General features: G+C 45.5%; 1 protein-coding gene across 3 annotated transcripts in view; it reads right to left on the bottom strand.

Moving 5' to 3' along the window:
- LOC138839652 (melanoma-associated antigen 10-like) overlaps window positions 1–23,167 on the bottom strand; it is a 29,989-nt gene continuing 6,822 nt past the window's right edge. Inside the window, exons 1-3 of one of the 3 annotated variants that reach the window (XM_070039218.1) lie at window positions 9,326–9,408; window positions 1,981–2,071; window positions 1–1,070 (exon numbers count right to left, since the gene is read on the bottom strand). In XM_070039218.1, coding sequence (XP_069895319.1) covers window positions 84–1,007 — 924 coding nt within the window. In that variant the 5' untranslated portion in view covers window positions 1,008–1,070; window positions 1,981–2,071; window positions 9,326–9,408 and the 3' untranslated portion in view covers window positions 1–83. Of the gene's footprint in view, window positions 1,071–1,970; window positions 2,072–9,325; window positions 9,409–23,167 lie in introns of those variants that run through there. The other 2 variants (XM_070039216.1, XM_070039219.1) reach the window with 2 other exon arrangements.

Genomic DNA, 23,167 nt, shown 5'->3' on the forward strand with positions numbered 1-23,167 from the left:
TTCAACCACTCCCAAGTAAATCGCTGGTTCACTGGGATGTTAAGGTGGAACCAGTTTCCTAACTGAGTTCAAATGAGGAAGAGTCACTCTTTTATTAAAGAAGTGCTATCGCTGATATTTGCTCCCTCTTCTTCCTGTAAAGCTTCCTCATACAGTGTAGGTATAGAGCTTGGGTCAATCCCGCTGTACTTGGCCCAGTGTTCCAGGACTTTCCTTTGTGTGGTTTCTGCATAAGCCCTTGGGCCCCACCGGAACTCATAGGCAATGGGGTCGCTACCGGGCACCTGGTGATACTCCAGGTATTGCTCATATACAAAATCTTCCATAAGCAGCTTCCTAGGTATTCCAAAAATAACGTGTTCGCTATCAGGATACACTTCCATCTTTTCCAGCACTTGCCAGATGACTTCCTCAGTGGCACAGCCCCCTTCCGTGAAGATGATGCACAGAACAATTATCAGCAGACCCGTCTTGGGCATGCCCTGCACATGGCTCAGAACACCATCGTAGGTGATACCTGCAGCTATAACAAGCACGTGGGTGTGGAAGACAGTGTCCACCTCCTTCACGTCAATACCGAACAGTAGCTGCATACAGATACAAGCTTTGTCTAAGATCACAGGGAAGTGAGGCCGGTAAACTCCCGTGATGCGACTCAGCATATCCACATCAGTAACAGGCTGGCATGAATTGTACTGACGTAACATGTATCGCACCAATGCTAGGGCCTCTTTCTGCATGGCATTCTGCAATATCTCATCATCGTCAGGGTGCACATCTTCCCTTTCCTGATTGTGGGGTTCTTGATCTTCCTCATTATTTTCCCCAACTATATCACTCAGGAGCAAAGTTACTGACACCTCCACTAGAATTCCAAACAACAGTGAAGTGGTCGAGATCTCCTGCTGGTCTTGGGGGAATTGCTCACCCACCCGGCCTGTGGCCTGGCTTTGGGCCACAGGGCCTCTTTGTAGCTCAGAGGGAAGGGTCCTCTGAGTATAAGGCATCCTGGCTGTCGTTGGGGATAGCTAGTCAGAGGGTGGAGTGCAGCTCAATGATGACTCCTAGGCCTGTGGGAGAGAAAGCAGGGAAGCAGTTTCAGCTGGCAATGTTCCTCTTGCCAGCTCCCTTAGCAATTACTCCTGGTCTTCCCCTTCTTGCTCTAGGGCCAAATAGTTTCCTGTCCCCCTCTTGTATCGATTGACTGAAGCCTAACAGTGAGGGAACAATTCTAGAACGCACAAGATCCTGAGTGAATCTGAGTTTCTGGGGTGCTGGTGGGGTGTGTAGTACTGAGCGATGTGGAGTTGTGGAGCATATGGTACCATTTCATCATATGCACCTCAATCTAAAATTCTGAACCTGGCAGAGGGTTGTCTGCTGGTTTACATGAGGGTAACTCTGCAAACCAAGACCTTGGCCTCCTAGTCCCTGGAGTATGTGCAGCAGGAAGTGAGTCAGACCTCTCTCTCCGTTGGGCTCCAGCATTCAAGGAAAACATGGGGCCTGCAGGCAGGACATTGAGAGGGAGGTAGACTGCATGGTTCTTAATGTTCTGCAATAGACAGCCTCTACTGAACTCACTCTAGGTGCCCAAGTTCTCCTGCAGATGTGTGCACTACTCTTTGCTGGCTTGAGGAACACTCTCTCAAGTGGTGTCCAGGTCCTTATATTTGAACAACAGGCAATGAGAATACATGACATGGGCCCAAGGGCAACTGCAAAGGTGAGCACATGCAGTGTGGCCATATTGCTGGAGGACTGCCTCAGTGTTCTCCTTGTTAAATGTCAGGTTGGGAACTTTCTCTCTCAGGACCTAAGGCCACAATCCCAGAGCAAAAATCTTATTTCTCTGAGAAAACCCAAAGATGTAAGGGGAGATGAATGCTCCTATGCTTTCTGGCTTTCCTCACAGGTAAAGGAGTGGAAGACTGTTAGTGATGTCCATGTGTATGAGTTGGGCTTTATACCTGTCCTCACCTTAACTCCACATAGCTTCTGAACACTCCCTCTTGCTGATCAGGTTCTTTTCACTGAATTTCTTCAATGTAAGGACCCAGCCTCTTGATTCCTGGGAGACAGAAACATATAAACACTTCATGTGAACACCCAGAAGACATTTCCCAAGTCTGAAAAAGTGGGCAGGATGCAGGGCTTTTCTTTTTTGTGGGATCTCTCATGGTATTCATAATCAATTTTACATGGTTGAGGCCTTTTCCCTCTGGTGATGTCCAGATGCATCTTGCAGACCTGAGAGAGAGCCCTGATGCCCTTTCCTCCCCATAATGCTGCGTGGTGCCACCTTGGCCTTACAATATAAGAAGTTTCCCTATATCTTAAAAGGAGCTACTGGTCTCCTCACAGAGCTCTGCTGGGCTGAGGATAACTCTTCAGCCCAAGTTAAACTTCTCTTGGAAATGAACCTAAGAGGCTAAAGTGATTTGCCCTGAACCTAGACATACTGTTCTAGGCCTCTTTAGGGTGATCTGACCTGCAATTTCCCTTTGTTCCTACCTAATTCCTCCCCTTTAGTCCAGGCAGAAGTCCCACACCACTCATGATACCAGTCACCTCCTAGACAGTTGGAGGAAATCAGGACTCAGACTGGAAATAAGGTATAGTTACCCATCCTTGGTGCTGCCTTACACCTTACCTTGACTCTCTACAGGTCTTACCCCATCCCTTAGATACAGAAGTAAAGACTCAGTGGCGCTGTAGCTCAAGTGGTAGAGCGCTCGCCTTGAGTTGAAGAGCTGAGGGACAACGCCCAGGCCCAGAGTTCAAGCCCCATGACCAACAACAACAACAAAAAAAAAAAACAGAAGTAAAGACTCAGTTGTTTGATCACCTGATCTGGGGCTTCCACAGAGTCACTGCATGGGTTGGTCATATGTTTTTTAGGCCAATCACATTTGCTCATGAGTCTTCCTTTTGAGGCTTCAGTGAGCATCTGGACTGGCAGTGTGTTAAATTTAGGATATATGTGTCTACCTAATCCCTAACATTGTATGGTCTAGAAAGGCAAGTATAATATCACTACACTGATGAGAGAGCACAGGGGCACACTTGCTCTGTGTCTCCCTTAATCTGAAGTCTAAGGTCCTTTCCATAAGTCTTGGCACTGACCAGCCAAGGTTCTCATTTCCTTTATCACTCCATGGTGGATGTCAATGTCCTGGACCAATATATACCATGAGTGTTTGAGGCACACACATAGGCCCTGGAGAGTTCTGCCCTCTGCACACCAATGTCTTCAAGCAAAGGTTTTCTCAGTGTCCATTGTGGTAGCAGGGAGTGTAAAAAGGTAGACTCCTCACCTAACCAGAGGCCAATAGGAATGTGGCTGAGAACAAGAGTGAATATAGATTTTTGGCGGACCTGCCAAATAGTATGAGGCTGTCTCTGCTTCCCTCACATATCCAAAGACCTCTTATATCTAGGACCCTAGACTAAAGCTATTCTCACAGTACCTGGAGGGAGAACTTAAGGTTACTTGGGTCGGTGAGTGTTAAAGGCATACATGGTGGAGGAGTGCTCAACTGTCCTGATATTCCCCAGGGCTCAGGACTGAGAGTATGAAAGAATCGATGCTGTTGACTTACTTTATGATTTTCTACCTGAATAAGCGCTTTTGCGGATCAACTTCTCTCTCCTGGATTCGGCTTAGACAAACTACCTCTCCTTGGCAAGTTAGTGTTCAAAACTGTCTCCATGGCCACAAGAATCTGAAGGGGAGGCTGCGGGAGGGGTGGAATGTTGGGTAACAGCTGACATTAAGGTTACTGCTTCCCACTTAATAGTAGGATTTACTCTGCTTACCTTGTAGACAGCTCTCCAACCTGAACCTCTCAGAGTCTGAATCCCTCCTAAGAAGTGCTCACTAAGCTGCCCAACAGCCACTCACACCTGTTTTTCTAGCTACTGAGATCTTAGGATTGTGGTTCAAAGGCAGCCTGGGCAGGAAAGTCCTCGAGACTCTTATGTCCAATTAATCACAAAAAAGCAGGAAGTGGGAAGTGGCGCTGTAGCTCAAGTGACAGACAAAAAAAAAAAAAAGCTGGAAGTGGCACTGTGACTCAAATTGGTGGTAGAGTGCTGGCTTTTAGGGAAAGAGCTCAGGGACAGGGCCCAAGCCCTGAATTAGAGCCGCACATATGACAAAGAAAAAACAGAACCTCAGACTAATACCTATGACCTGAAATTTTCCCTCCTATAGAAGGTGTGGTAGATTAGCTACAGTGAGTGGCTGATGTCTAATATTCCACCTCCTCATGAGCCTGAGATTGAGAATATCAGCATTTGAGGCAAGCCTGACTTACAATTTAGGTACACCTTTTCACAAATTATGAAATGGTGCCTGCTACAATGTTCCTCATTACCTAGAATATGTGGAAAGTGGGGCTGGGAAGGTGGTTCAGGGGTAGAGCGCTTGCCTTGCATGCATGAAGCCCTGGGTTCAATTCCTCAGCACCATATAAGCAAAAAGAAAAAAGCCGGAAGTTGCTTTGTGACTCAAGTGGTAGAGCGCTAGCCTTGAGCAGAAGAGCTGAGCGACAATGCACAGGCCCACAGTTCAGGACCAATGACCAAACCCCTCCCCCCGCCAAAAAAAGAATATGTGGAAAGTATAATGAAAAATATTGTGGTCCACGGCTTTTAAGGCTATAACAATTGAATACTGTTGGAAAACCAGCTAAAGAAAACGTTTGTAGCTAAAGTCTTGTTCCTCGCAGGCTTGCCCCTTCCACCCAAGCCAAGGCACAGAGATAGAATTCCCCCTTGGAGCAGTCATCTGCTGTGGCCACTGAGCCCATGACAGTCCTGGTCTGGGACAGAGCCCTGAGCCCCACCATTGGAGGTGGCATCCCTCCTTCCCAGTACAGACTGCCCTGCCCTCCACTAGCAAGACCCGTCCATGCGTGTGAGTGTCCGGAGCTGGTCCCTGCTCTTGTCCAACTGGGCCACTCACTTCCTTCCCTTGTCTCTGGGGACGCAGTCCACTCCCTGGGGGGTGCCTTCCCTGTTCTTTCCACACAGAGACCTTTGCTGAATTAAAGTTTGTAAGTAAATGGTTGAAAAACAGAAAAAACTTTGGAGTATCTGAATTGATAGAGTATCTGCCTAGCAAGTAGAAGGGTTTGAGCTGGAAACCCACACAGCAGTAAAACTATAAAGTAGAAGAGAGGGCAGTGGTGGCGGGGGCGGGAGGGGGGACTCAGGTGATTATGCCTCACTGACCATGGCTTGGGGATACCAGCTTGGATACAACCAGGGTTTGTCTGGAACAGCATTTAAGGGGAGGAGTTTATCCCCTTGGTCTTGGGGTTAAATTCTGGGCCTGGTCACTCTTCTTGACTTTTGTGCTCAAGGCTAGCAGTCTACCACTCAAGTTATAGCTCACTGCTGGCTTTTTCCTTCTTTGTTCTTTTTGTAGTTGTGCAGAGGTGAGTGTGTCACAGACTTTCTTTCCTGGGCTGGTTTCAAAACCCAATCCTCAAAACTCAGCCTCCTGAGTAGATAGGATTCCAGTGTGAGCCACTGGTGCCTGCCTGGCAGAGAGAGGATTTATCTCCACCAGCAGAAGAGCCCAAGGCGTGAGCACTTCCAGAGCTGGGGCCTCTCCAGTTCTCAGACACACAGATGTTACGACCGTGTTTTCAATGCCATAGTTTCCTTGGTGCAGGGCTGAGAGAGTGCTGCAGATGAATTCTTTGGGGGACAATCAATGGTATGGAGGCACCCTCTGACTTATCCTCTGCAATCATCTGCCCCACACAGAGCCCAGGGTACCTCCCACCAAGAATCTCTGTCACACTCTTGGAATCCAAGTGTTCCTTAAGTGACAAGAAGGGGTTCAGGGGTCAGAGTGACTTAGCTGCAGAGCTAAGTGCAGAGAGACACATCGAACAGTTGCAGACTCTCTAGGTCCATCACTTTGTTTGTCCCCCTCAGAGTCTGTCTTTCACCACTGACAGAGTTCTAACCTCTCTACTTGCCTGACTTGCAGATTTCAGAAGAAGATTGTTACACTCAGGGTTGCTTAGTACAGAAGGAGGCCTTTCCTCAGTACACCTCCCCCTCATTGTGCAGGATTCACAGTGGGTTGGTAGATAGATTATCTGGGGACCCTCTAACTGTCAGGGTTCTGCTGTTCACTCAAAGCTCTCATAATGCCCAGGCCTATCCCTTTCAGGTACCTCAGAACAAGATTGTGTCTCTCAGAGTCCAGGGAAGAAGTTGAATGGGCTGTCATGGGAACATCATACATCTATTTCTATTAAGTGTTAATGGCAAAGAGAGAGGAACACAGTCAAGTATGTATCTTAATTTGATAATGATGCACATACTTAGTATCTGTGCTGCTGAAGCGAGCACTGACACACATACTTACACAGTGCGTCTCCATGTGAAACCCATATAATTACCTTCAAATATTGTATACCAGATTCATGCTTATAGTGCCCTCAGAGCAAGAGTTGAGTTACAGAAAAAGCCAAATAAATATTCACATTTTTAACAACAAGTGTGAATGAATGATTATCTTCCCTGTGAAAACATTTAGATAAGCTTAGCAAGCTTAGAAGCTGTGTATGAAAATAACGGCTAGCTGGAAATGTGCATGATGCCTGGGATTTGAAAGGGTTAAGGCACTAAAGATTATTTCAGGGGCCCATGAAGTGAAATTTGGTTGTGTGAGTGATCTCCACAACAAGATGCTTCCATCTTGGTGTTCCAGCATGCTCACATTGCGCAGCTATGTTTGCCATTGAAAGGAGTAAAGAAGCATGGAAATTCATGCTGGCTTTCAAATGTGTGGAACCATCACATGTGCTACAGTGGAGAGTCGTGTTCCTTTGACCTCAGAAAGGCCAGCAGACATGTGAATGGACTCATGTTTTCTCCCAGAAACGATTACAAAGTATGTGCTCAGCCAAATTAGTGAATCTAGCTTATTGGATAAAATAGTTTTTCTTTCTTGGTGTGGAGTATTTCTTTCCTGTTTAAAAATATGCAGTACTGGGGCTGGAATTTATGCCTGGTGCCCTCACTTGGCTTATTTTTCTCAAGGCTAGAGCCACAACTCCACTTTCTGGCTTTTTGATGGTTAATGGGAGAGTAAAGGGCCTTGGAGTTATCTGCTTAGGCTTGTTTGGAACTATGATCCTCAGATCTCAGCCTCCTAAATGGCTAGAAATACAGATGAGAGACACCTATGCCTGGCTCTTTGGAGATTTCTGAGAAGACAAGATTTGCCTTGAAATTCTATGTATTCCCAGGTACCTACTCTGTGATAGATGTGTTTCAATCCCAAACCACCTCATTTCCTTTGAAAAGGATTATGGAAAGGCCAGTAGAGCAAGTTCCCTTTGTCACTCACCATCCATTTTCTGCATCTCCATTTGTAATACTATCTCATCTTCTTGGTAGGCTGAGCATTTTCTAATTTCATCCCATACAGGAGTAAAGTCACCTCTGAGTCCACTATGCACCACATGACCATTGATACCTGAACACCTGTACGGGTGCAATACATGAAAGCAAGTGTTTCCCTGTGGAGTAAATTCTAGGCAAGAAGCAACACAAAGAGGATGAATTAAGCCAGGGTGCCCGTGGCTTATGTCTGTGATCCCAGCTACTCAGGAGACTGACATCTGAGGGTTGCTATTTGATTTCAGGCCCTACAGGGAAGTCCCTGAGACTCTTATCTCCAGTTAACCACCAGAAAACCAAAAGTGGTGCTGTGGTTCAAAGTGATAAAACACTAGCCTTGAGTTAAAAGGCTCAGGGACATCACCCAGATCCTGAGTTCAAGCCCCATTACGGATCGAAAAAAAGAGAAAGACAGTGCATTAAGCTTTCAGATAAAAGCTAGAATGACCACTGAGCATCCATTTGTGACCTCTTGGGAGATTTAGTTTCCATAGATAGTTGATGCTCATTTCTCGCTAATGTGGATACTCCAACTTCTGAGCATATAAAGAAGCTCCTCCATTTGTTTATGTGTCTATTCCCCAGTTTCTAAAGGAAGCACACAAACATCCTACCTGAAAAGCCAAGTGTCCACAGAAATCTTCCTTTATCGTTCTTGATTATAGTACAAGTATCATCTCATTAAGGAACAAGTGCAAGACTTCTTGAAGATCATCAAGAAATCAAAAAAAGTGTGGACTCTCAAGAAAATAACTCTAAGCCAGGTGCTGGTGGCTCATGCCTATATTTCAACTCCTCAGGAGGCTGAGATCTGAGGATTGCGGTTCAAATCTAGCCCAGGCAGGAATGTCTGTGAGACTCTGATCTCCACTTAACCACGAGAAAAGAGAAAGTGGCCCTGTGGCTCAAGTGCAGAGCGATCACCTTGAGCTGAAGAGCTGAGGGAGAGTGCCCAGGCCCAGAGTTCAAACTCAACAACTTACAAAGCAAAAAAATAACAAATAATCTTCAGTGGAGGCAGCCCAGAGGGGTTAGGCTGAAGAGCATATTATGGAGTTAAATGGAGGGAAGAAGGGAGATGGGTACAGGAAAGTGCTAAGACCTAAGAACACACACACACACACACACACACACACACACACACACACACACACACACACATCATGTTGAGCCTCTCAGATAACCTCATCAGTGGAATGGTTTCTTCTGGAACTCTTATTAAATAGAGCGTGTAGAGTGGAAATATTCCAGCTTTAGGGAAAAGCAGAGTCTCAGGTTAATGCAATATCTCAGCAACAGACATCGGCTGTAAGGTGTTTAGGATGGGAGGAGAGGAGGACGAAGAGGCCATGGTAGTAGCCTCTCCTCAGTCATGAAGCCATCTCACCCACCAGACTCACGGTCTTTCCTTGGGAATGAACACATCATTCTAGCTTGGGAGGATTGTGATTGGTGTGACTGTGACGTATCACAGCTTTCCTTGAGGATCACAAGTAGTATGGTGGGCAGAAGCTCTGTGATGAGGGTTTAGAGGTCTTGTGGAGAAAAGAAATCTGGAAGTGCCTATACTTGAGAAGTTTCCCCTTGGAGGTTCTCACATGGGCTCTTTCTGTTTAGTACTCTAGAGTCATAGAGGCTCCCGTCTCCCTGGTGGATCTGCTGCCTGAGAGCCTGAGGTAGCAAGGGAGTCAGCTCCTCAGGCAGGAGGCTAAGGAAGGCTGAGGCTCTGGGGCTACATGGAGGACATATGGGCATGGGCCATGTGGGGTGTCCTCTATTCCAGGATTGGAGGGCCCTTAATACACATGAGTGTGTGTGTCACCTTGGCTCCTGACCTCACCTGGAGTTTATGTGGTGGGTTATCTGAGCACCTGTTTCAGCACAAGAGCATTACCTGCTGATCTGTGGTATATCCATAAAGGGCAGTGAGATAGCTGTCTTGCTGCTGTTATGTAGCTTTCCAGGACAGCACTGAGCTCCCAAAGTTGACAAGAAGAGTGCGCTAGACTCTGTGAGCTCCTCATTATTCTTGAGTGAATGGCCTCTTTTGGGTCACAATGGGCTCCTCTGATCGTTTCATAGTGACAAGATGTTCCTCTCTTCTGGCCTTACTGAAATTCTCAGAAAAATGAGGTAGTGATCCATAAGCTGCACCTGCCCAAGGACAACAGCGCGAATTGGCCAAACTCAGTGTGGCCATGTGGATGGAAGACCTTCCTGAGGCATAAGGATGCATCTTCCTAACTGGACTTGACATATGCAAGGCTCACCACAGGGGTGCAGCTAGATTATGGTGGGTGCATGTAGCAAAAGTAAGTATGGCTCCTCTTACCACCCTAAGCTCTCACCTTAGTCCCTTCACGTGCCTGGAAATCCAACCACAAAGGAATTCAGAGCAGCAGAGTGAACTCCAGATGTGCTAAGGCCAGTGGAAGGCCAATAGGAATGGCGATGCTATCACCAGCTGGGCGACTAGGGGGCTCTTGGGAACTTGTTGTGTATTCACCTTAGGATAAATGTTTGTTGTTGATGAAACACCTGGTCCATTTTGCATTGTATTTGTGCCAGTCCTAGGACTTAATCTAAGTGCCTAGGCAATGTCCTTGAGTTTTTGCACATAAGGCTAGTGCTCTCCTACTTTGGGCTACAGTGCCATTTCTGGTTCTCTGGTTGTTACTTGGAGGTAAGAATCTCACAGCTGTTCTTGCCCATGGCTGTCTTGGAACTCTAATCCTCAGATCTCAGCCTCCTGAGTAGTTAGGATTAAAAGCAGGTGTCACTAACACCCGGCTCCATTTTGTCATGCTTGATGTTACACTGTTTTATTAATTTGGTCAGAGATTTTGAGGTTAGTCTGCTCATTAAACTGGATCATTAACGTTTGGGCATCCTTTAAAGCAAAGGATGAATTCTGTCTCACACTCTCACCAAGACCAGTATCCATATCTAAGATAAATTTTCTACCTTAAACAAGTTTTGTGCCAAGAGGGGTCATTTTCCTAATCTAAGTTCCTTAAAAATATCTTTGTTCATTCGCCAGAGCACACTAATTATTTGGGCAAGCAGAGAGAGAGAGAGAGAGAGAGAGAGAGAGACAGAGAGACAGAGAGACAGAGAGACAGAGAGACAGAGAGAGAGACAGAGACAGAGACAGAGACAGAGACAGAGACAGAGACAGAGAGACAGGGAGACAGAGAGACAGAGAGACAGAGAGAGACAGAGAGAGAGAGACAGAGAGAGAGACAGAGAAATACAGAGAGAGAGAGACAGAGAGAGAGAGAGAGGAGAGATGGAGAAAGAGGGAGAGCGAGAGGAGGGAGAAAGGAAAGAGAGAAGGAGGGAAGGAGAGGGAGAGAGGGAGAGAGGAAGAGAGGGTGGGAGAGAAGAAGGGAAGGAAAGAGAGTTGGTTTTTAATTTTTTCCCCTATTTACCAAACATTGCAGTTCATGAGGAAGTATAAGAATTAAGGAGAAAAAATACTTCTTATGTGATATTACTGAAGTGATTCCTTATTACTTTGTTTGTTAGGAAAATGGAGGAGAAAGGAGCAGGCCAGACTCCATCAACCAGCAAGGACTCTAACCTTCCCATGGGAATGGAGGTTGTGCGAGGAGGTCAGTTGGTCTTAACAAGGAAACAAAGAAACAAAAGTCAGGCTGTAGTCACTTAGGGCTAGGGTGGGTCATTGGCTGGTCTCACAATGAAATGCTCAGCCTGGGGTGATGGGAACTTTTGGCCAGCCCTAGATGGGAATGACCCTCTTGCAGTCAAGCACCTCCTTGCCTAGCTGCAACCATATACCCCTGGGATAACAGAGTGGGGGTCAACCCTTCATATTTCATCTATAGATACATACAAAGGTTGGGCAAAGAGAGGAGAAGCAAATCCTTAATATCTGGTCCTTGGATAGATATAAAGATTTGGCTGGGAAAGGAGGCCTGGGAAAGAAGTCAGTGGTTGTCCTTTCTGGTCACTTCCTGCTGACATGAGGGTTTCATTTTAGGCTTTGGTCTTCTATTAGGGCATATTTCTGTAGGTTTTTTTTATTTTTATAATACTGTACTGAGGGCTTATAGGTACATGAGTGAGGTAATGAGTACATTTCCTGTCAAGAATTGTTGCTCCTCCTTTTTCTCCTACCATCCCTTCCTTCCCAACTCCACAACTACCACCACCACCTCCTCCCCACCACCAAAGTTTTAAAGTTTGTTTTCAACATAGTTTCTTGTACATCTCATTGTTCCAATGGGTCAACCTGTATCCCTATTTAAGCATTTTGTTTTTTCCCTTCACCTCCCAAATTAGAGAAGTGTATATACGATATACAGGACACTGGAATCAAATACTATATAAACAAGGTTATACCGTGATGGAGGAACATACAACGAAACAACAAAAACATCACATAGTACATTATAGATACCTTAGAAACAATAGCAAGAAAGAAAAAATATTTGTGTCCCTATCTTGCGGTTCATTTTGCTTAGCATCATCTTATATGATCATGTATACATACCTTTTGACCTTTCCTACTTCTCCTAGACATATACTAGTTATTGTAAATAAGGGAAACCATGGGACCTATATTTCTTTGGGCCTGGCTTACTTCACTTAATATAACTTTTTCCAAGTTTTTCCATTTCCTAACAAATGGGACAATGTCATTCTTTCTGATGGAGGTGTAGAATTCCAGTGTGTGTGTGTGTGTGTGTGTGTGTGTGTGTGTGTGTGTGTGTATATCAACCACATTTTCTTTCTCTTTTTTTTAGCTGTTTTTTTAAATTGTGAAAATACCATATATTGGGGTTACAATTACATGGGCAAGGTAATGAGTACATTTCTTATCAAGCATTGTTGCCTCCTCCTTTGTTTCCCCTTCCCATCCCTGTTCTGCCCCACCCCCAAACCCCAACCTCCCACCCCTGGAAAAAGTTGTAAACTTCGTTGTTTGACATAATGACTCATACATCTCATTGTTGCCATGGTTCCACTTATATCCCCATTTAAACGATTTGGTTTTTCCCTTCTCATCCATAAATTATACCAACATCAAATACAGTGAAAACAGGGGTTATACGGTGTGGGAGGAACATACAAAGCAACAAAAAAAATCATCTTATACATACGTTAGAAACAATCACAAGAAAGAAAAAACGTTTGAATCCTTATCTTGGGGTTCATTTCACCTAACATCAGCTTATTTGATCTTTTCTGCTTGTCTCAGACATATACTAGTTATTGCAAATAAGGAAAACCATGGGATCTATGTTTCTTTGGGCCTGGCTTACTTTACTTAATATAATTTTTTCCAAGTCTTTCCATTTCCTCACAAATGGGACAATGCCATTCTTTCTGATGGAAGCATAGAATTCCATTGTGTATATATACCACATTTTCTTGAGCCATTCATCTACTGAGGGGCATCTGGGTTGGTTCCATATCTTAGCTATGGTAACTGATGCTGCAATAAACATAGTTGTGTTGGTAGCTTTAGTATGGTCTTGTTTGTGATCATTTGGGTAAATGCCCAAAAGTGGAATTGCTGGGTCATAGGGAAGCTCTATGTGGAGTCTTTTGAGGAACCTCCATACTACTTTCCAAAGTGATCAACCACATTTTCTTGATCCATTCATCTACTGAGGGGCATCTGGGTTGGTTCCATATCTTAGCTATGGAGAATAATGCTATGATAAACATAGTTGTGCTGGTAGCTTTAGTATGGCCTTGTTTGTGATCGTTTGGGTAAATGTAGGGTAAATGTTGGTTAGACCTTTCCTTTGTTGAGGGGGTGGGTTTCCAGGGGCCATGTGTCTCCTCTGTTAAGGGGCTGATGTACTGCTGACAGGAAGAACTCAGCTATCCATTGGGATGTGAAGTGAGTGTTGTACATACTCCTGGAGAAAGTCAGAAAAACTCTGAACAATACAGTGTCCCACCCATACCACCAATAAAATCATTACTGGCTCCAGGATGGCCACAAATCCCTACATGGGGAGGGCAAGGGATGGGATATTCCATTCTGGGTCCTTATATTTTTGAAGAATTGCTTATTTTGACAAATTCTGCCAGATTGGCTAGCATAAAAGCAGCATTCTTCCCCCAGGAATGCACATATGCTTTCTTTTGTGGCCCTTATTAAACCTAGCCCTCACTGGTTTACGAAGACCATTTCCACTAGTGAGTCTAGCTGTTCTTATAGGGCATCAAGATTTTGTTGACTAAGGAGAGGTCCTCTTTTATTTGGGCAGACGTTGGTGACTGTTGGGTCTGTTGGGTGTGTTGTTGTCTGTGGCTGTACTAACCAGGGCTGTGGTACCAGCCAGGGCTATACCTAAAAGGACAGGAAGAGGAACTTCTCTCTTTAGTTTAGTGTTGGGTGAGATAACAATTTACTTCATGGCCTGACAGAATATGTAGATGAAGGGTTAAAATGGCCATGTCACCCTGTGCCCCCTGGGTAACATGTATAAACCCCATGAGGATAGATCAAGTATGAGCCATTGGGACCCAGGACCAGGAGGGATAAAATACTGTAGTTTGGCTGTAGTTTCCCAAGTGGGCTTCACCACCACTTGGACTGGGAGTCCTGAGGTACAGGTATTTTTTGTGGTGGTATTGGTGAAGGTGACTTTGGAGAGGCCCACTCCAACACAGGATAGTTGACTGGAGTGTAGGCTTATCCCAGAATCCTTTCCCAGGTCTGGATTAGTCTGGTTTAATAATGTGTGACTGAAGTTTGCTAGCGCTAAAAGTAGAAGTAGAGAGGTGGGGGTTGGGGTGTGGAGGATCTTGGAATGGTTTGGAGCTGGGGAGCTTGGGCTGAGGTTTCCAAGGCTTAAACTCTGCTTGAGGTGAGACTGGTGGAAGAACAATTTTTACCTGTAGGGTTTAGGGGGCGAGTGAAATAGGGGGGTATGTTCAATTTGTCCAACTGCTGACTCCAAGGTCCTTTTCTGCCTATGTCTCATGGGATGATATGGTTAAGTCCCAAGGTGTCCCTCAAGGGTCCACCAGTGAAGAGACTCCCCTGTTTTGCTGTGGGAGCACTTGTCCAAGCTCCTCGGGATGCAAAATCCCCACAGGCCCAATATCCGAGTTAGTCCCACAAGAGGCTTCCATAATCCTTTTGATCTTGGGGGACGCATCCATATGCCAACAGGCAGGAGGGCTGGGAGTAGTGTCCACCCCATTTACATGCCTTACATCAAGGTAGAGAGGGTGGAATGAGTCTGAAGGGATTAGAGTAGAAGAGGTGAAAAGGCAAAATGCAAGGTCCATGGGAGGGGTGGGGGTGAACATGTGGTGTGATTAAGCTCAGCACTTCCCCAGGTCGAGGTGGCCAACCTGACCATGGATTGTTGGTGCTAGGTTAGGGATGAGGTGTAGGACTGGAGAAGTAGGAGAAGTGTTAAAAAGGCCAGGGTGGTACAATGCAGTTAAGGAACAAAATCCAAAGGGTGGGGAGCTTTAGGGGCAAGAAAGTGCAGGATGACCCAGAGATAAGGAAGCTTGCTAGGAGGTAAAGACACCTAAGACAGGTAAGAGAAACCCATTCTCCCCAGGACCAATCTGGAGGGGGAGTCACTAGTAGTCCATTGGTGAGAAGGATAATGAAGAGTATTGTTGGAATGACAAATAAGAGGGAACAGAACATCTAGAGTGATACAGGAGGAAATATAAAGCCAAAGGATAGAAGGTAATTTGTTGAGGTATAAAATAAGCAAAGATTCCTTGTAACCAAAGTATGTCGGTGGCTTTTGTGAGGTCATCAAATGTGGGGAAAATTTGGAGTGCCAGGCAAGTGTCATCCAGCAGGTTGATGAGAAAGGTCCTGAAGTGAAGAAGAGTCAGGGTCATGGGGAGGATCTCTATGTGTATAGGATAACTTGGGTCCTCCAGGTCTCCTTGAATGATGGCATATCCTTTCTAGAGGAGATGGCCAGGAAGCTTATGGAAGAGAAGGACTTGGTGAGCAGTGCGGAACAAGCAGGGGTTGGGGGTCTGGAGTGGAGGTGGAAGAAGGCTTGTGTGGAGGGGGCCCGGATCCCTTGCTGTTTCGTTTTAAGTCAGATGACTTAAAATGAATGTCACAAATGTCAATATTGAAAGTGCCAAACTCTTGCTCCATTTTTGTGCTGAGGTCAGATGTGGATACATAAGCAAATTCATTTTGGGGGACTGTAAATCAGCCTGAAAGTTTGCTAGGACTATGGAGTAAGCTGTCCTGCCACTGCACGTGTCCTAAGGCTTTGGGGAAGGCAAACAGATGGATCCCAATAATTAGGAGACAGCATCCCCAAAGTCTCAATTACACTGTCAGGGGTCAGGCAATGTGGGAGTCTTCTGAAATCTCCAAGACCCCACAGAGGAAAGGGGGCACTTCTGGAGTCCCTAGGTCTGTGTTGGGGCACATCTACCACAAACCCTCGCTGATTATCTTGTCCTTAAGGCTTCTGCATGATAGATGAAGTTGGTCAAATAGGAAAGGCCCCTGCCTGGAAATCAAGAATCCAGGGACTGGGGATGTAGAGGGAGATTAGAAGGAGAGAAGGCCAACTCTGGGGTTTCCACAGGAGGCCAATAAGACCTCAAACCATGTGGGGTGGCCATCCATGGGACATGTACCCCTTAAATACCAAAGGCCATAGAACTCAAGAAATTCCAGGTTGTGGCTGGAGCCTGTTTATCCCAGAATAGTAAGGACAGAGACTCTGTGCTCCTGGTAGAGAAAGGAGTCAGAAAACAGAAGGAGGGTAAGCATGGCTCCATGAGAGGGACCAGGGGGCAGGTGACCCCTCAGCAGAAGGAACCCAGTTACTCCTGGCACTTTTCCTCTGCCTGGTTCTGACACCACATGTTAGGTAAATGGAGGAGAAAGGAACAAGCTGGATTTATCTCAACAGGCAGGCTAGGACTTTCATTGAGATACAGCAGCAAGGGGCAAGCAACCTTCCCATGGAAGAGAGGCTGTGCGAGGATGTGGAATTGGGGTCAAGCTTATATAGCTTATACAGGTCTTAACAAGGAAATAAAGAAACGAAAATCAGGCTGTATTCAGTTACTGGCTGCGGGGGGGGGGTCCATTTGATTAGGCTCCCAATGGAATGTTCAGCCTGGAGTGACAGGCATTTTCAGCCAGACCAAGGTCAAAATGACCTGCCTCTGCTCAAACACATCCTGACATACCTGGTGTCTTGCCTCACATGCATATGCACCAGGTATGATAAGGGGATGGGGCAGTCCTTCCTATTCCATCTTTAGATACAAAAATACAACAAGAGATTCGGCCAAGCAGCTGAGTGCCAGTGGCTTGTGTCTGGAATCCTAACAACTCAGGAGGATGAGATTTGAGGATCCCAGTTCAAAGCCAGCCTGGGCAGGAATGTTCATAAGACTCTTATCTCCAATTAACCACCAGAAAACTGGAAATGCCTCTGGGGCTCAAGTGGTAGAGTCCTAGCCTTGAGCTAAAGAGCTCAGAGACTATGCCTAGGACCAGAGTTCAAGCCTCACAACCAACAGAGAGCGAGAGACAGACAGACAGACAGACACAGAGACACACAGAGAGACACAGAGACACAGAGAGATAGAGAGACAGAAACAGACAGACAGAGAAAGAGAGAGACAGAGAGAAAGAGAGAGAGACCCAGGCTGGGTGGGGGTGTGGAAGGAGAGAGAGGTGTAAATAGCCTTCAGTGTTTGTCTCTAAATTCCTGGCTGCTATTTCCCATGCTTCATTTTCTCTAATGTTGCTATTTCCTTTGTTTCATTTTCTCTAATTCACCCTAACATTTGGCCAATAACCTGAATAGGAGGTTTCCAGTGAAGAGCTGACAACAGAGGTGTTTTGGGGTTTTCGTGGGCTTTTCTTCTGGGGCAATATTTCCTCTGTTCATCCTCTGCTTATACTTGGAACTCATAATGACCCCAGGTCACTCTCTTCCAAGGAATTCAGATATGCACAGTCATTCTAGTGTCTTGAGGGGATTAAGGGGTGATGAAAGGAGGGGGTGCTGCTCTGGTCTGACTATCTCCAGCATGCAGGAATAACAACGATGGGGGTAACTGGATTATGTCAGTACTCTCCACCTGGGGAATGCATTTCTGCTCAATTCTTATTTTTTGGTGCTGTTCCTGTGGCTTGAACTTGGGGCCTGAGCATTGTCCCTGTGCTTCCTGTGCTATTTTTCCTCAAGGCTGGGGCTCTACCCCTTGGGCCACAGCTCCACTTCTGGCTCTTTTACTGGTTAATAGGAGCTAAGAGTCCCAGGGACTTTCCTGCTTAGGCTGGCTTTGAACAGGCAACCTAAGAGCTCAGTCTCAGGAGTAGCTAGGATCATAGGCATGAGCCACCAGCATGGGGCTATTTTGTTCATTTTTTAAAAACTTTTGGGCCCCAGCCTAGCTAGCAGCCTCTTAATATTTCCAAAGAAAAGGAAGGGGCAGGGAGGGCCTTTGTCTCCCTATTCTTGTAATTTAATATCTAAATAGTGAAGACAGGGCAACCTGCTGCTCTTTGCTTCTTTTTCTGTGTGGGTCCTAGGCCTTGAATTGTGGGCCTGGAACCTGTCCTGAGCTTTCCCATTCAAGGCTAGCTCTCAACCACTTGAGCCACAGCTGCACTTCTGAGTTTTAGAGATTCATTGGAGGTAAGAGTCTCAAAGACTTTCCTGCCTTGGCTGGCTTCAAACTGCGATCCTCAGATGTCAGCCTCCAGATTAGTTAGGTTTACAAGCATGAGCCACCATGCCTAGCTTGCTGTTCTTTATTCAGTTTATTTCCTGATTTTAATTTCCTTGTCTCTGTGTCTATTCATTCTGCTTCAGACCTCTTGGTAGAATGGTAAATATGTTCTGTCTCTTACTTCTCTCTAGCTTTTCATTCCTAACAGCAATTGGAGATACTCGAATCAAGTAAGCTGGGCTTTTGTTTTGGTCACTTGTAGAGCTTGAACCCAGGGCCTAAGTGCTGTCCTTGTGCTCTTTCGCTCAAGGCTATTGCTCTACCACTTTGAGCCTACAGCTCCATGTCCAGTTTTCTCTTGGTAAATTGGACATAAGAGCTTCATGGACTTTCCTGCCTGGGATGGCTTTGAACCGCAAACCTCAGATCTCAGCCTCCTGCCTAGCTAAGGTTACAGGGTGACCAACCAGTACATGGCTCCATGACATTTTTATCTCCAGTTAACCAACCAAAAAGCCCAAATTGGAGCTGTGGCTCAAGCAGTAAAATGCTATCCTCGTGAACAGTGCCCAGGCCTTGAGTTTAAATTCCAGGACTGGCCCTAAAAATGAAGAAGCATTTGAGTAAGAGCCAGAGGCACTATGGGAACAAGAACCATCATGATAGGACACATTATTGGCCATGTGTTGTGTCTGTTCCTTATCATTTTGTTGTGCTGGCCCTGGGACTTGAAAGCAGGCCCAGGCACCGACCCTGAGCTCTTTTGCTCCAGGCTAGAGCTCTATCACTTGAGCTACAACTTCACCAGGAGTGGCATTTCAGGAGGAGCCATGCCACAGAAATATCCCAAGCAAAGGGATGGGACTAGTGAGATACAGCAGTGAATACAGTAGTAGAGGAAGATCCCTACAGATGAATACAAGCAAGGACATGATAGAGATCTGGGCTGAACTGTATTGGCTGAATTGTTTTGGAATATGAACATAGTAGTTTTTGGTAGGTGTAAGTGTAAGAGTGTGCATGTGCCAATCCTGGGGCTTGACTGAGTTTTTTTTTTCTCTCTCTCAAGGCTACCATTCTACCATTTGAGCTACAGAGACATTTCTTGCTTTTTTAGTAGTCAGTTGTGGATAAGTTATACTTTCCTGCCTGGGATTGACTTCAAACTATGATTCTCAGATCTCAGCCTCCTGAGTAGATAAGATTACAGGCATCAGTCACTGCATCAGCCACTGGCACCCGGCTTCAGATTGTATTCTTGAATGCCTCTAGGTACTTCGTTGTCCTTGCAAGGGTAAGAGTAACAATCTGAATTCACCACTGTTTAAATCGTCAGTTTTAATAGGCCACAAGGTATCCTATTGGAGTCTGCATTCTGGGATAGAAGCCTGGTAGATAGATGATAGATAGATAGATAGATAGATAGATAGATAGATAGATAGATAGATAGATAGATAGATAGATAGATGATAGATAGATAGATAGATAGATAGATAGATAGATAGATAGATAGATAGATAGATAGGAGATAGCCTCACCCCTAGATCCTTTTGTTTGATGTAAGGGCAATAGTAGAGACACACAAGCTCAGTCCTGTAGAGTACCAGGTCAGAGTCAATCAACCCCAATAGCACCTGATAGGACAATAACATGGTGGAGGCCGGAGTGAACTACCAGAATTAGGAAGCACTTAGTAATCCTATGGGAAGGCAGGCACAGCATCTGGATGAAACCTCAAAGTAAGCCCCGCCTAGCCTAGCAGCTGGATCCCAATGTGAGGTAAGGAGAAGAAGCCATAGTCCAAGTAGTAGAAAACACTTGCAGAGCAGTCACCAGGCAAGTCCTCAACCCAGACCAAAGTGGGGAATATGCTTCAAAATAAGTGACAGCTTTCTAGTCACTGCTCCAGAATAAAGAAAGGAGCTGGGCACAGGTGTCTCCTGCTTGTAATCCTAGCTACTTGGGAGGCTGAGATCTGAGGATCTTGGTTCCAAGCTAGCCTGTGCAGAAAAGTCTATGAGACTCTTATCTCCAATTAACTACCAAAGAGCCAAGGCAGTGCTGTGGTTCAAGTGGTAGGACACCAGTCTTGAGCAAAAGTGTAAGGGACTATGTCCAGGCCCTGAGTTCAAGCCCCAGATCTGTCTGGGAGTTGAACTCCCTCTTCCCCCTCCCCTGTTCCCTGTCTTCCTCTCTCTGTCTGTCTTTCTCTGTCACATACATACAGGCACACACATGTGAGGGTAACTATGACAAAGCACAGTTTTTTGCCTACCTATATTCGTCCTATGTTCAGAAAAATTCAGGCAAGGTGAGAAGGTTAGGTAAGTGTTCAAGAATAGGTGACAGGAAAGACTAGAAAGTGGTAAGGAAGTTTATTATTTGGGCAGGAATAAACTACCCCACTTTCAGTACTTCCAATAATAGACTGAAAGCGGGTGATTTCTAGGATAAGAATGACCCAAGTAATTCAGGTTTTAGTTTGTTTTGTTTTGTTTTTGCCCTTCCTGGGTCTTGAACTCAGGAACTGGGCAGTGTCCCTGAACTTCTTTTGCTCAGGACTAGCACTCTACAGCTTGAGACACAGTTCTACTTTTTGGTGGTTGATGGGAGTTAAGATTCTCACACTTTCCTGCTCAGGCTGGATAAAAAAAAAAATCATCACATCTCAACCTTGTTAGAAACTAGTATTATATGTGTGAGCACTGTCCTTAGCTTGTTAGTCTGTTTTTAAATTATGTCAGATATAAAATTATACATGAAGAAAACATGTGAGAAGAGGTATTAGTAGAATTTGAGTATAAGATTAGTGTTCATAGTGAAAGCTAAACTTTTCCATAATTTCTTGGATTACATTGATCCATTTTAAAGTGCTCTATTCCTTTAGTGATAAGAAAGTTCATAAAGTATGTTGGAGTTGGGCCCCGGTGTCTCATGCCTGTAATCCTAGCTACTCAGGAGGCTGAGATCTGAGGATCACGGTTCAAAGCCAGCCTGAGCAAGAAAGTCTGTGAGCCTCTTATCTTCAATAAACCACCAGAAAAAAACAGAAGTGGAGCTGTGCCTCAAGCGGTAGAGTACTCGCCTTTAGCTGAAGAGCTGAGGGATAGCATCCAAGCCCAGAGTTCAAGCCCCATGATCCCCATGACCTAAATAAATAGATAGACAGATAGACACACAGACAGACACACAGACACACAGACAGACACACAGACAGACACACAGACAGACAGACAGACAGACAGGTAGGTAGATAGATAGATAGATAGATAGATAGATAGATAGATAGATAGATAGATAGATAGATAGATAGATAGATAGATAGATAGATAGATAGAATCTTGGAGTGGGGCCAGGAGCTGTTGGTTTACTCCTGTAATCCTAGCTACTGAGGATGAGGAAAACTGAGAATCATAGTTCAAAGTCGGCCAGGGCAAGAGACTCTCATCTCCAATTAACCAGCAGAAAACAGGAAGTAGAGCTCTGGCTCAAGTGTACCGCACTTGTCTTAGGCAAAAAGAGACCAGAAACAGTGCCTAGGCCCAATGACCTAAAACAAAAAAACTGAGGTATTTAAGGTAATTAAGTTAATTATGGTAAAAAAAATGATCTAAATGCTAATGATCCCACTAAGAAGAGAAATGATTGTTGAGGTTTTAGTGTTAAGCATTTGCTTAGCATGTGTGGAGCTCTGGGTAGATTCACAATATTTTTTCACAATTTATAGTTGGAGTGTCCCACTATAGAATAAATGAATAAATTGTGCTATAATCACACATACATTGGAGTTGTGTATCACATGAATATGAACATACGCCATGGTATTCATACAACAGAATACTCACCATCCAGCAATGAGAATAAATATGAATAGTCTCATGGATATCACACTGTAAACACACACAGTCAAGCACCGTGGCATACTCCTGGAGCCCTAACTCCTCAGAAGGTGGAGATACAAGGGTCAGTGTTAAAAGCCAGCCCAGGCAGGACCAGCTGTGTAACTCTTACCTCCAATTCACTATCACAAAGACAGAAAGGGAGCCTAGACTCCAGTGGAAGAGCCCTAGCGTTGAACAGCAACAGCAACGACAGCATCAATAAAGTTCAAGGACAGCACTCAGGCCCTGAGTTCAAACCTAGTACTTCACACACACACACACACACACACACACACACACACACACACACACACACACACACACACACACACAATGTAGGTATTAGAATTGTGTACCCAGGTGATCAGGCTGGGAAGGGGATCCTGGGGGACTTCCTGGAGAAGGGCCAGGCAGATGTGCTTTCTTGGGGGAAATTCCCATCAAATTTCCATGGAGCTATAGCTTAGGCTCTGTGAACTTTAATGTAGGCAGGTTACCTTTTCATCAAAGGTTCAAAATGAAATGTAGCTAGGAAAAGATAAAAAATAGTTAGAAGGCGTCCATGGCACAGGCTGCCAGGTGTCTGCACTGTCGTGTCTCTGGCCAGGCTGGGCTGGCAGGCCTGGGCATGCGTGTGCACTGAGCCCCACATAGAACTGAAGCCCATCACACTGGCCTCTCATGCAAGCCTCAGGGCCATGCAGTCAGCATTGTGGCTCAAGTGGTAGAGTGCTAACCCTGAGCACAAAAGCTCAAGGATAGCACCCAGGCCCTGAGTTTAAGCCCCAGGATTCACAGAAAAGGGGGTGGGGGAGACTTGAATGAGGCCACTGTGCTGGGATGTGGAGGAGTCCTCTGTCTCTCATTCCTCTCTTCTCTGAGTCCTGCCCTAGGCACAACCCTGCCCCTCTCAGGACTGAATCTCCTCCCCCAGATTTCAGAGTTAAGTAAGGAATGGGACTCCATGTGAAAAGCAGAGGAAATGCTGAACTCCATTTGTACTGGGTGCTGGACCCCTCAGTGTTGCCCCATATTTCACCTGACTCCCTCTAGACCTGGGCCCCATCCCTCTGCTGAGGCAGTGCTCTTTCCACCACACCCCTCCCTCTCACACTATGAGGCATTAGTCAGAAGCAGCTGCCTAGTCACCTGCATGAGTCTCTAAAAGACTC

Source organism: Dipodomys merriami, unplaced genomic scaffold, assembly GCF_024711535.1.
Source record: "Dipodomys merriami isolate MVZ:Mamm:240054 unplaced genomic scaffold, mDipMer1.0.p SCAF_3, whole genome shotgun sequence".
Classification (NCBI taxonomy): domain Eukaryota; kingdom Metazoa; phylum Chordata; class Mammalia; order Rodentia; family Heteromyidae; genus Dipodomys; species Dipodomys merriami.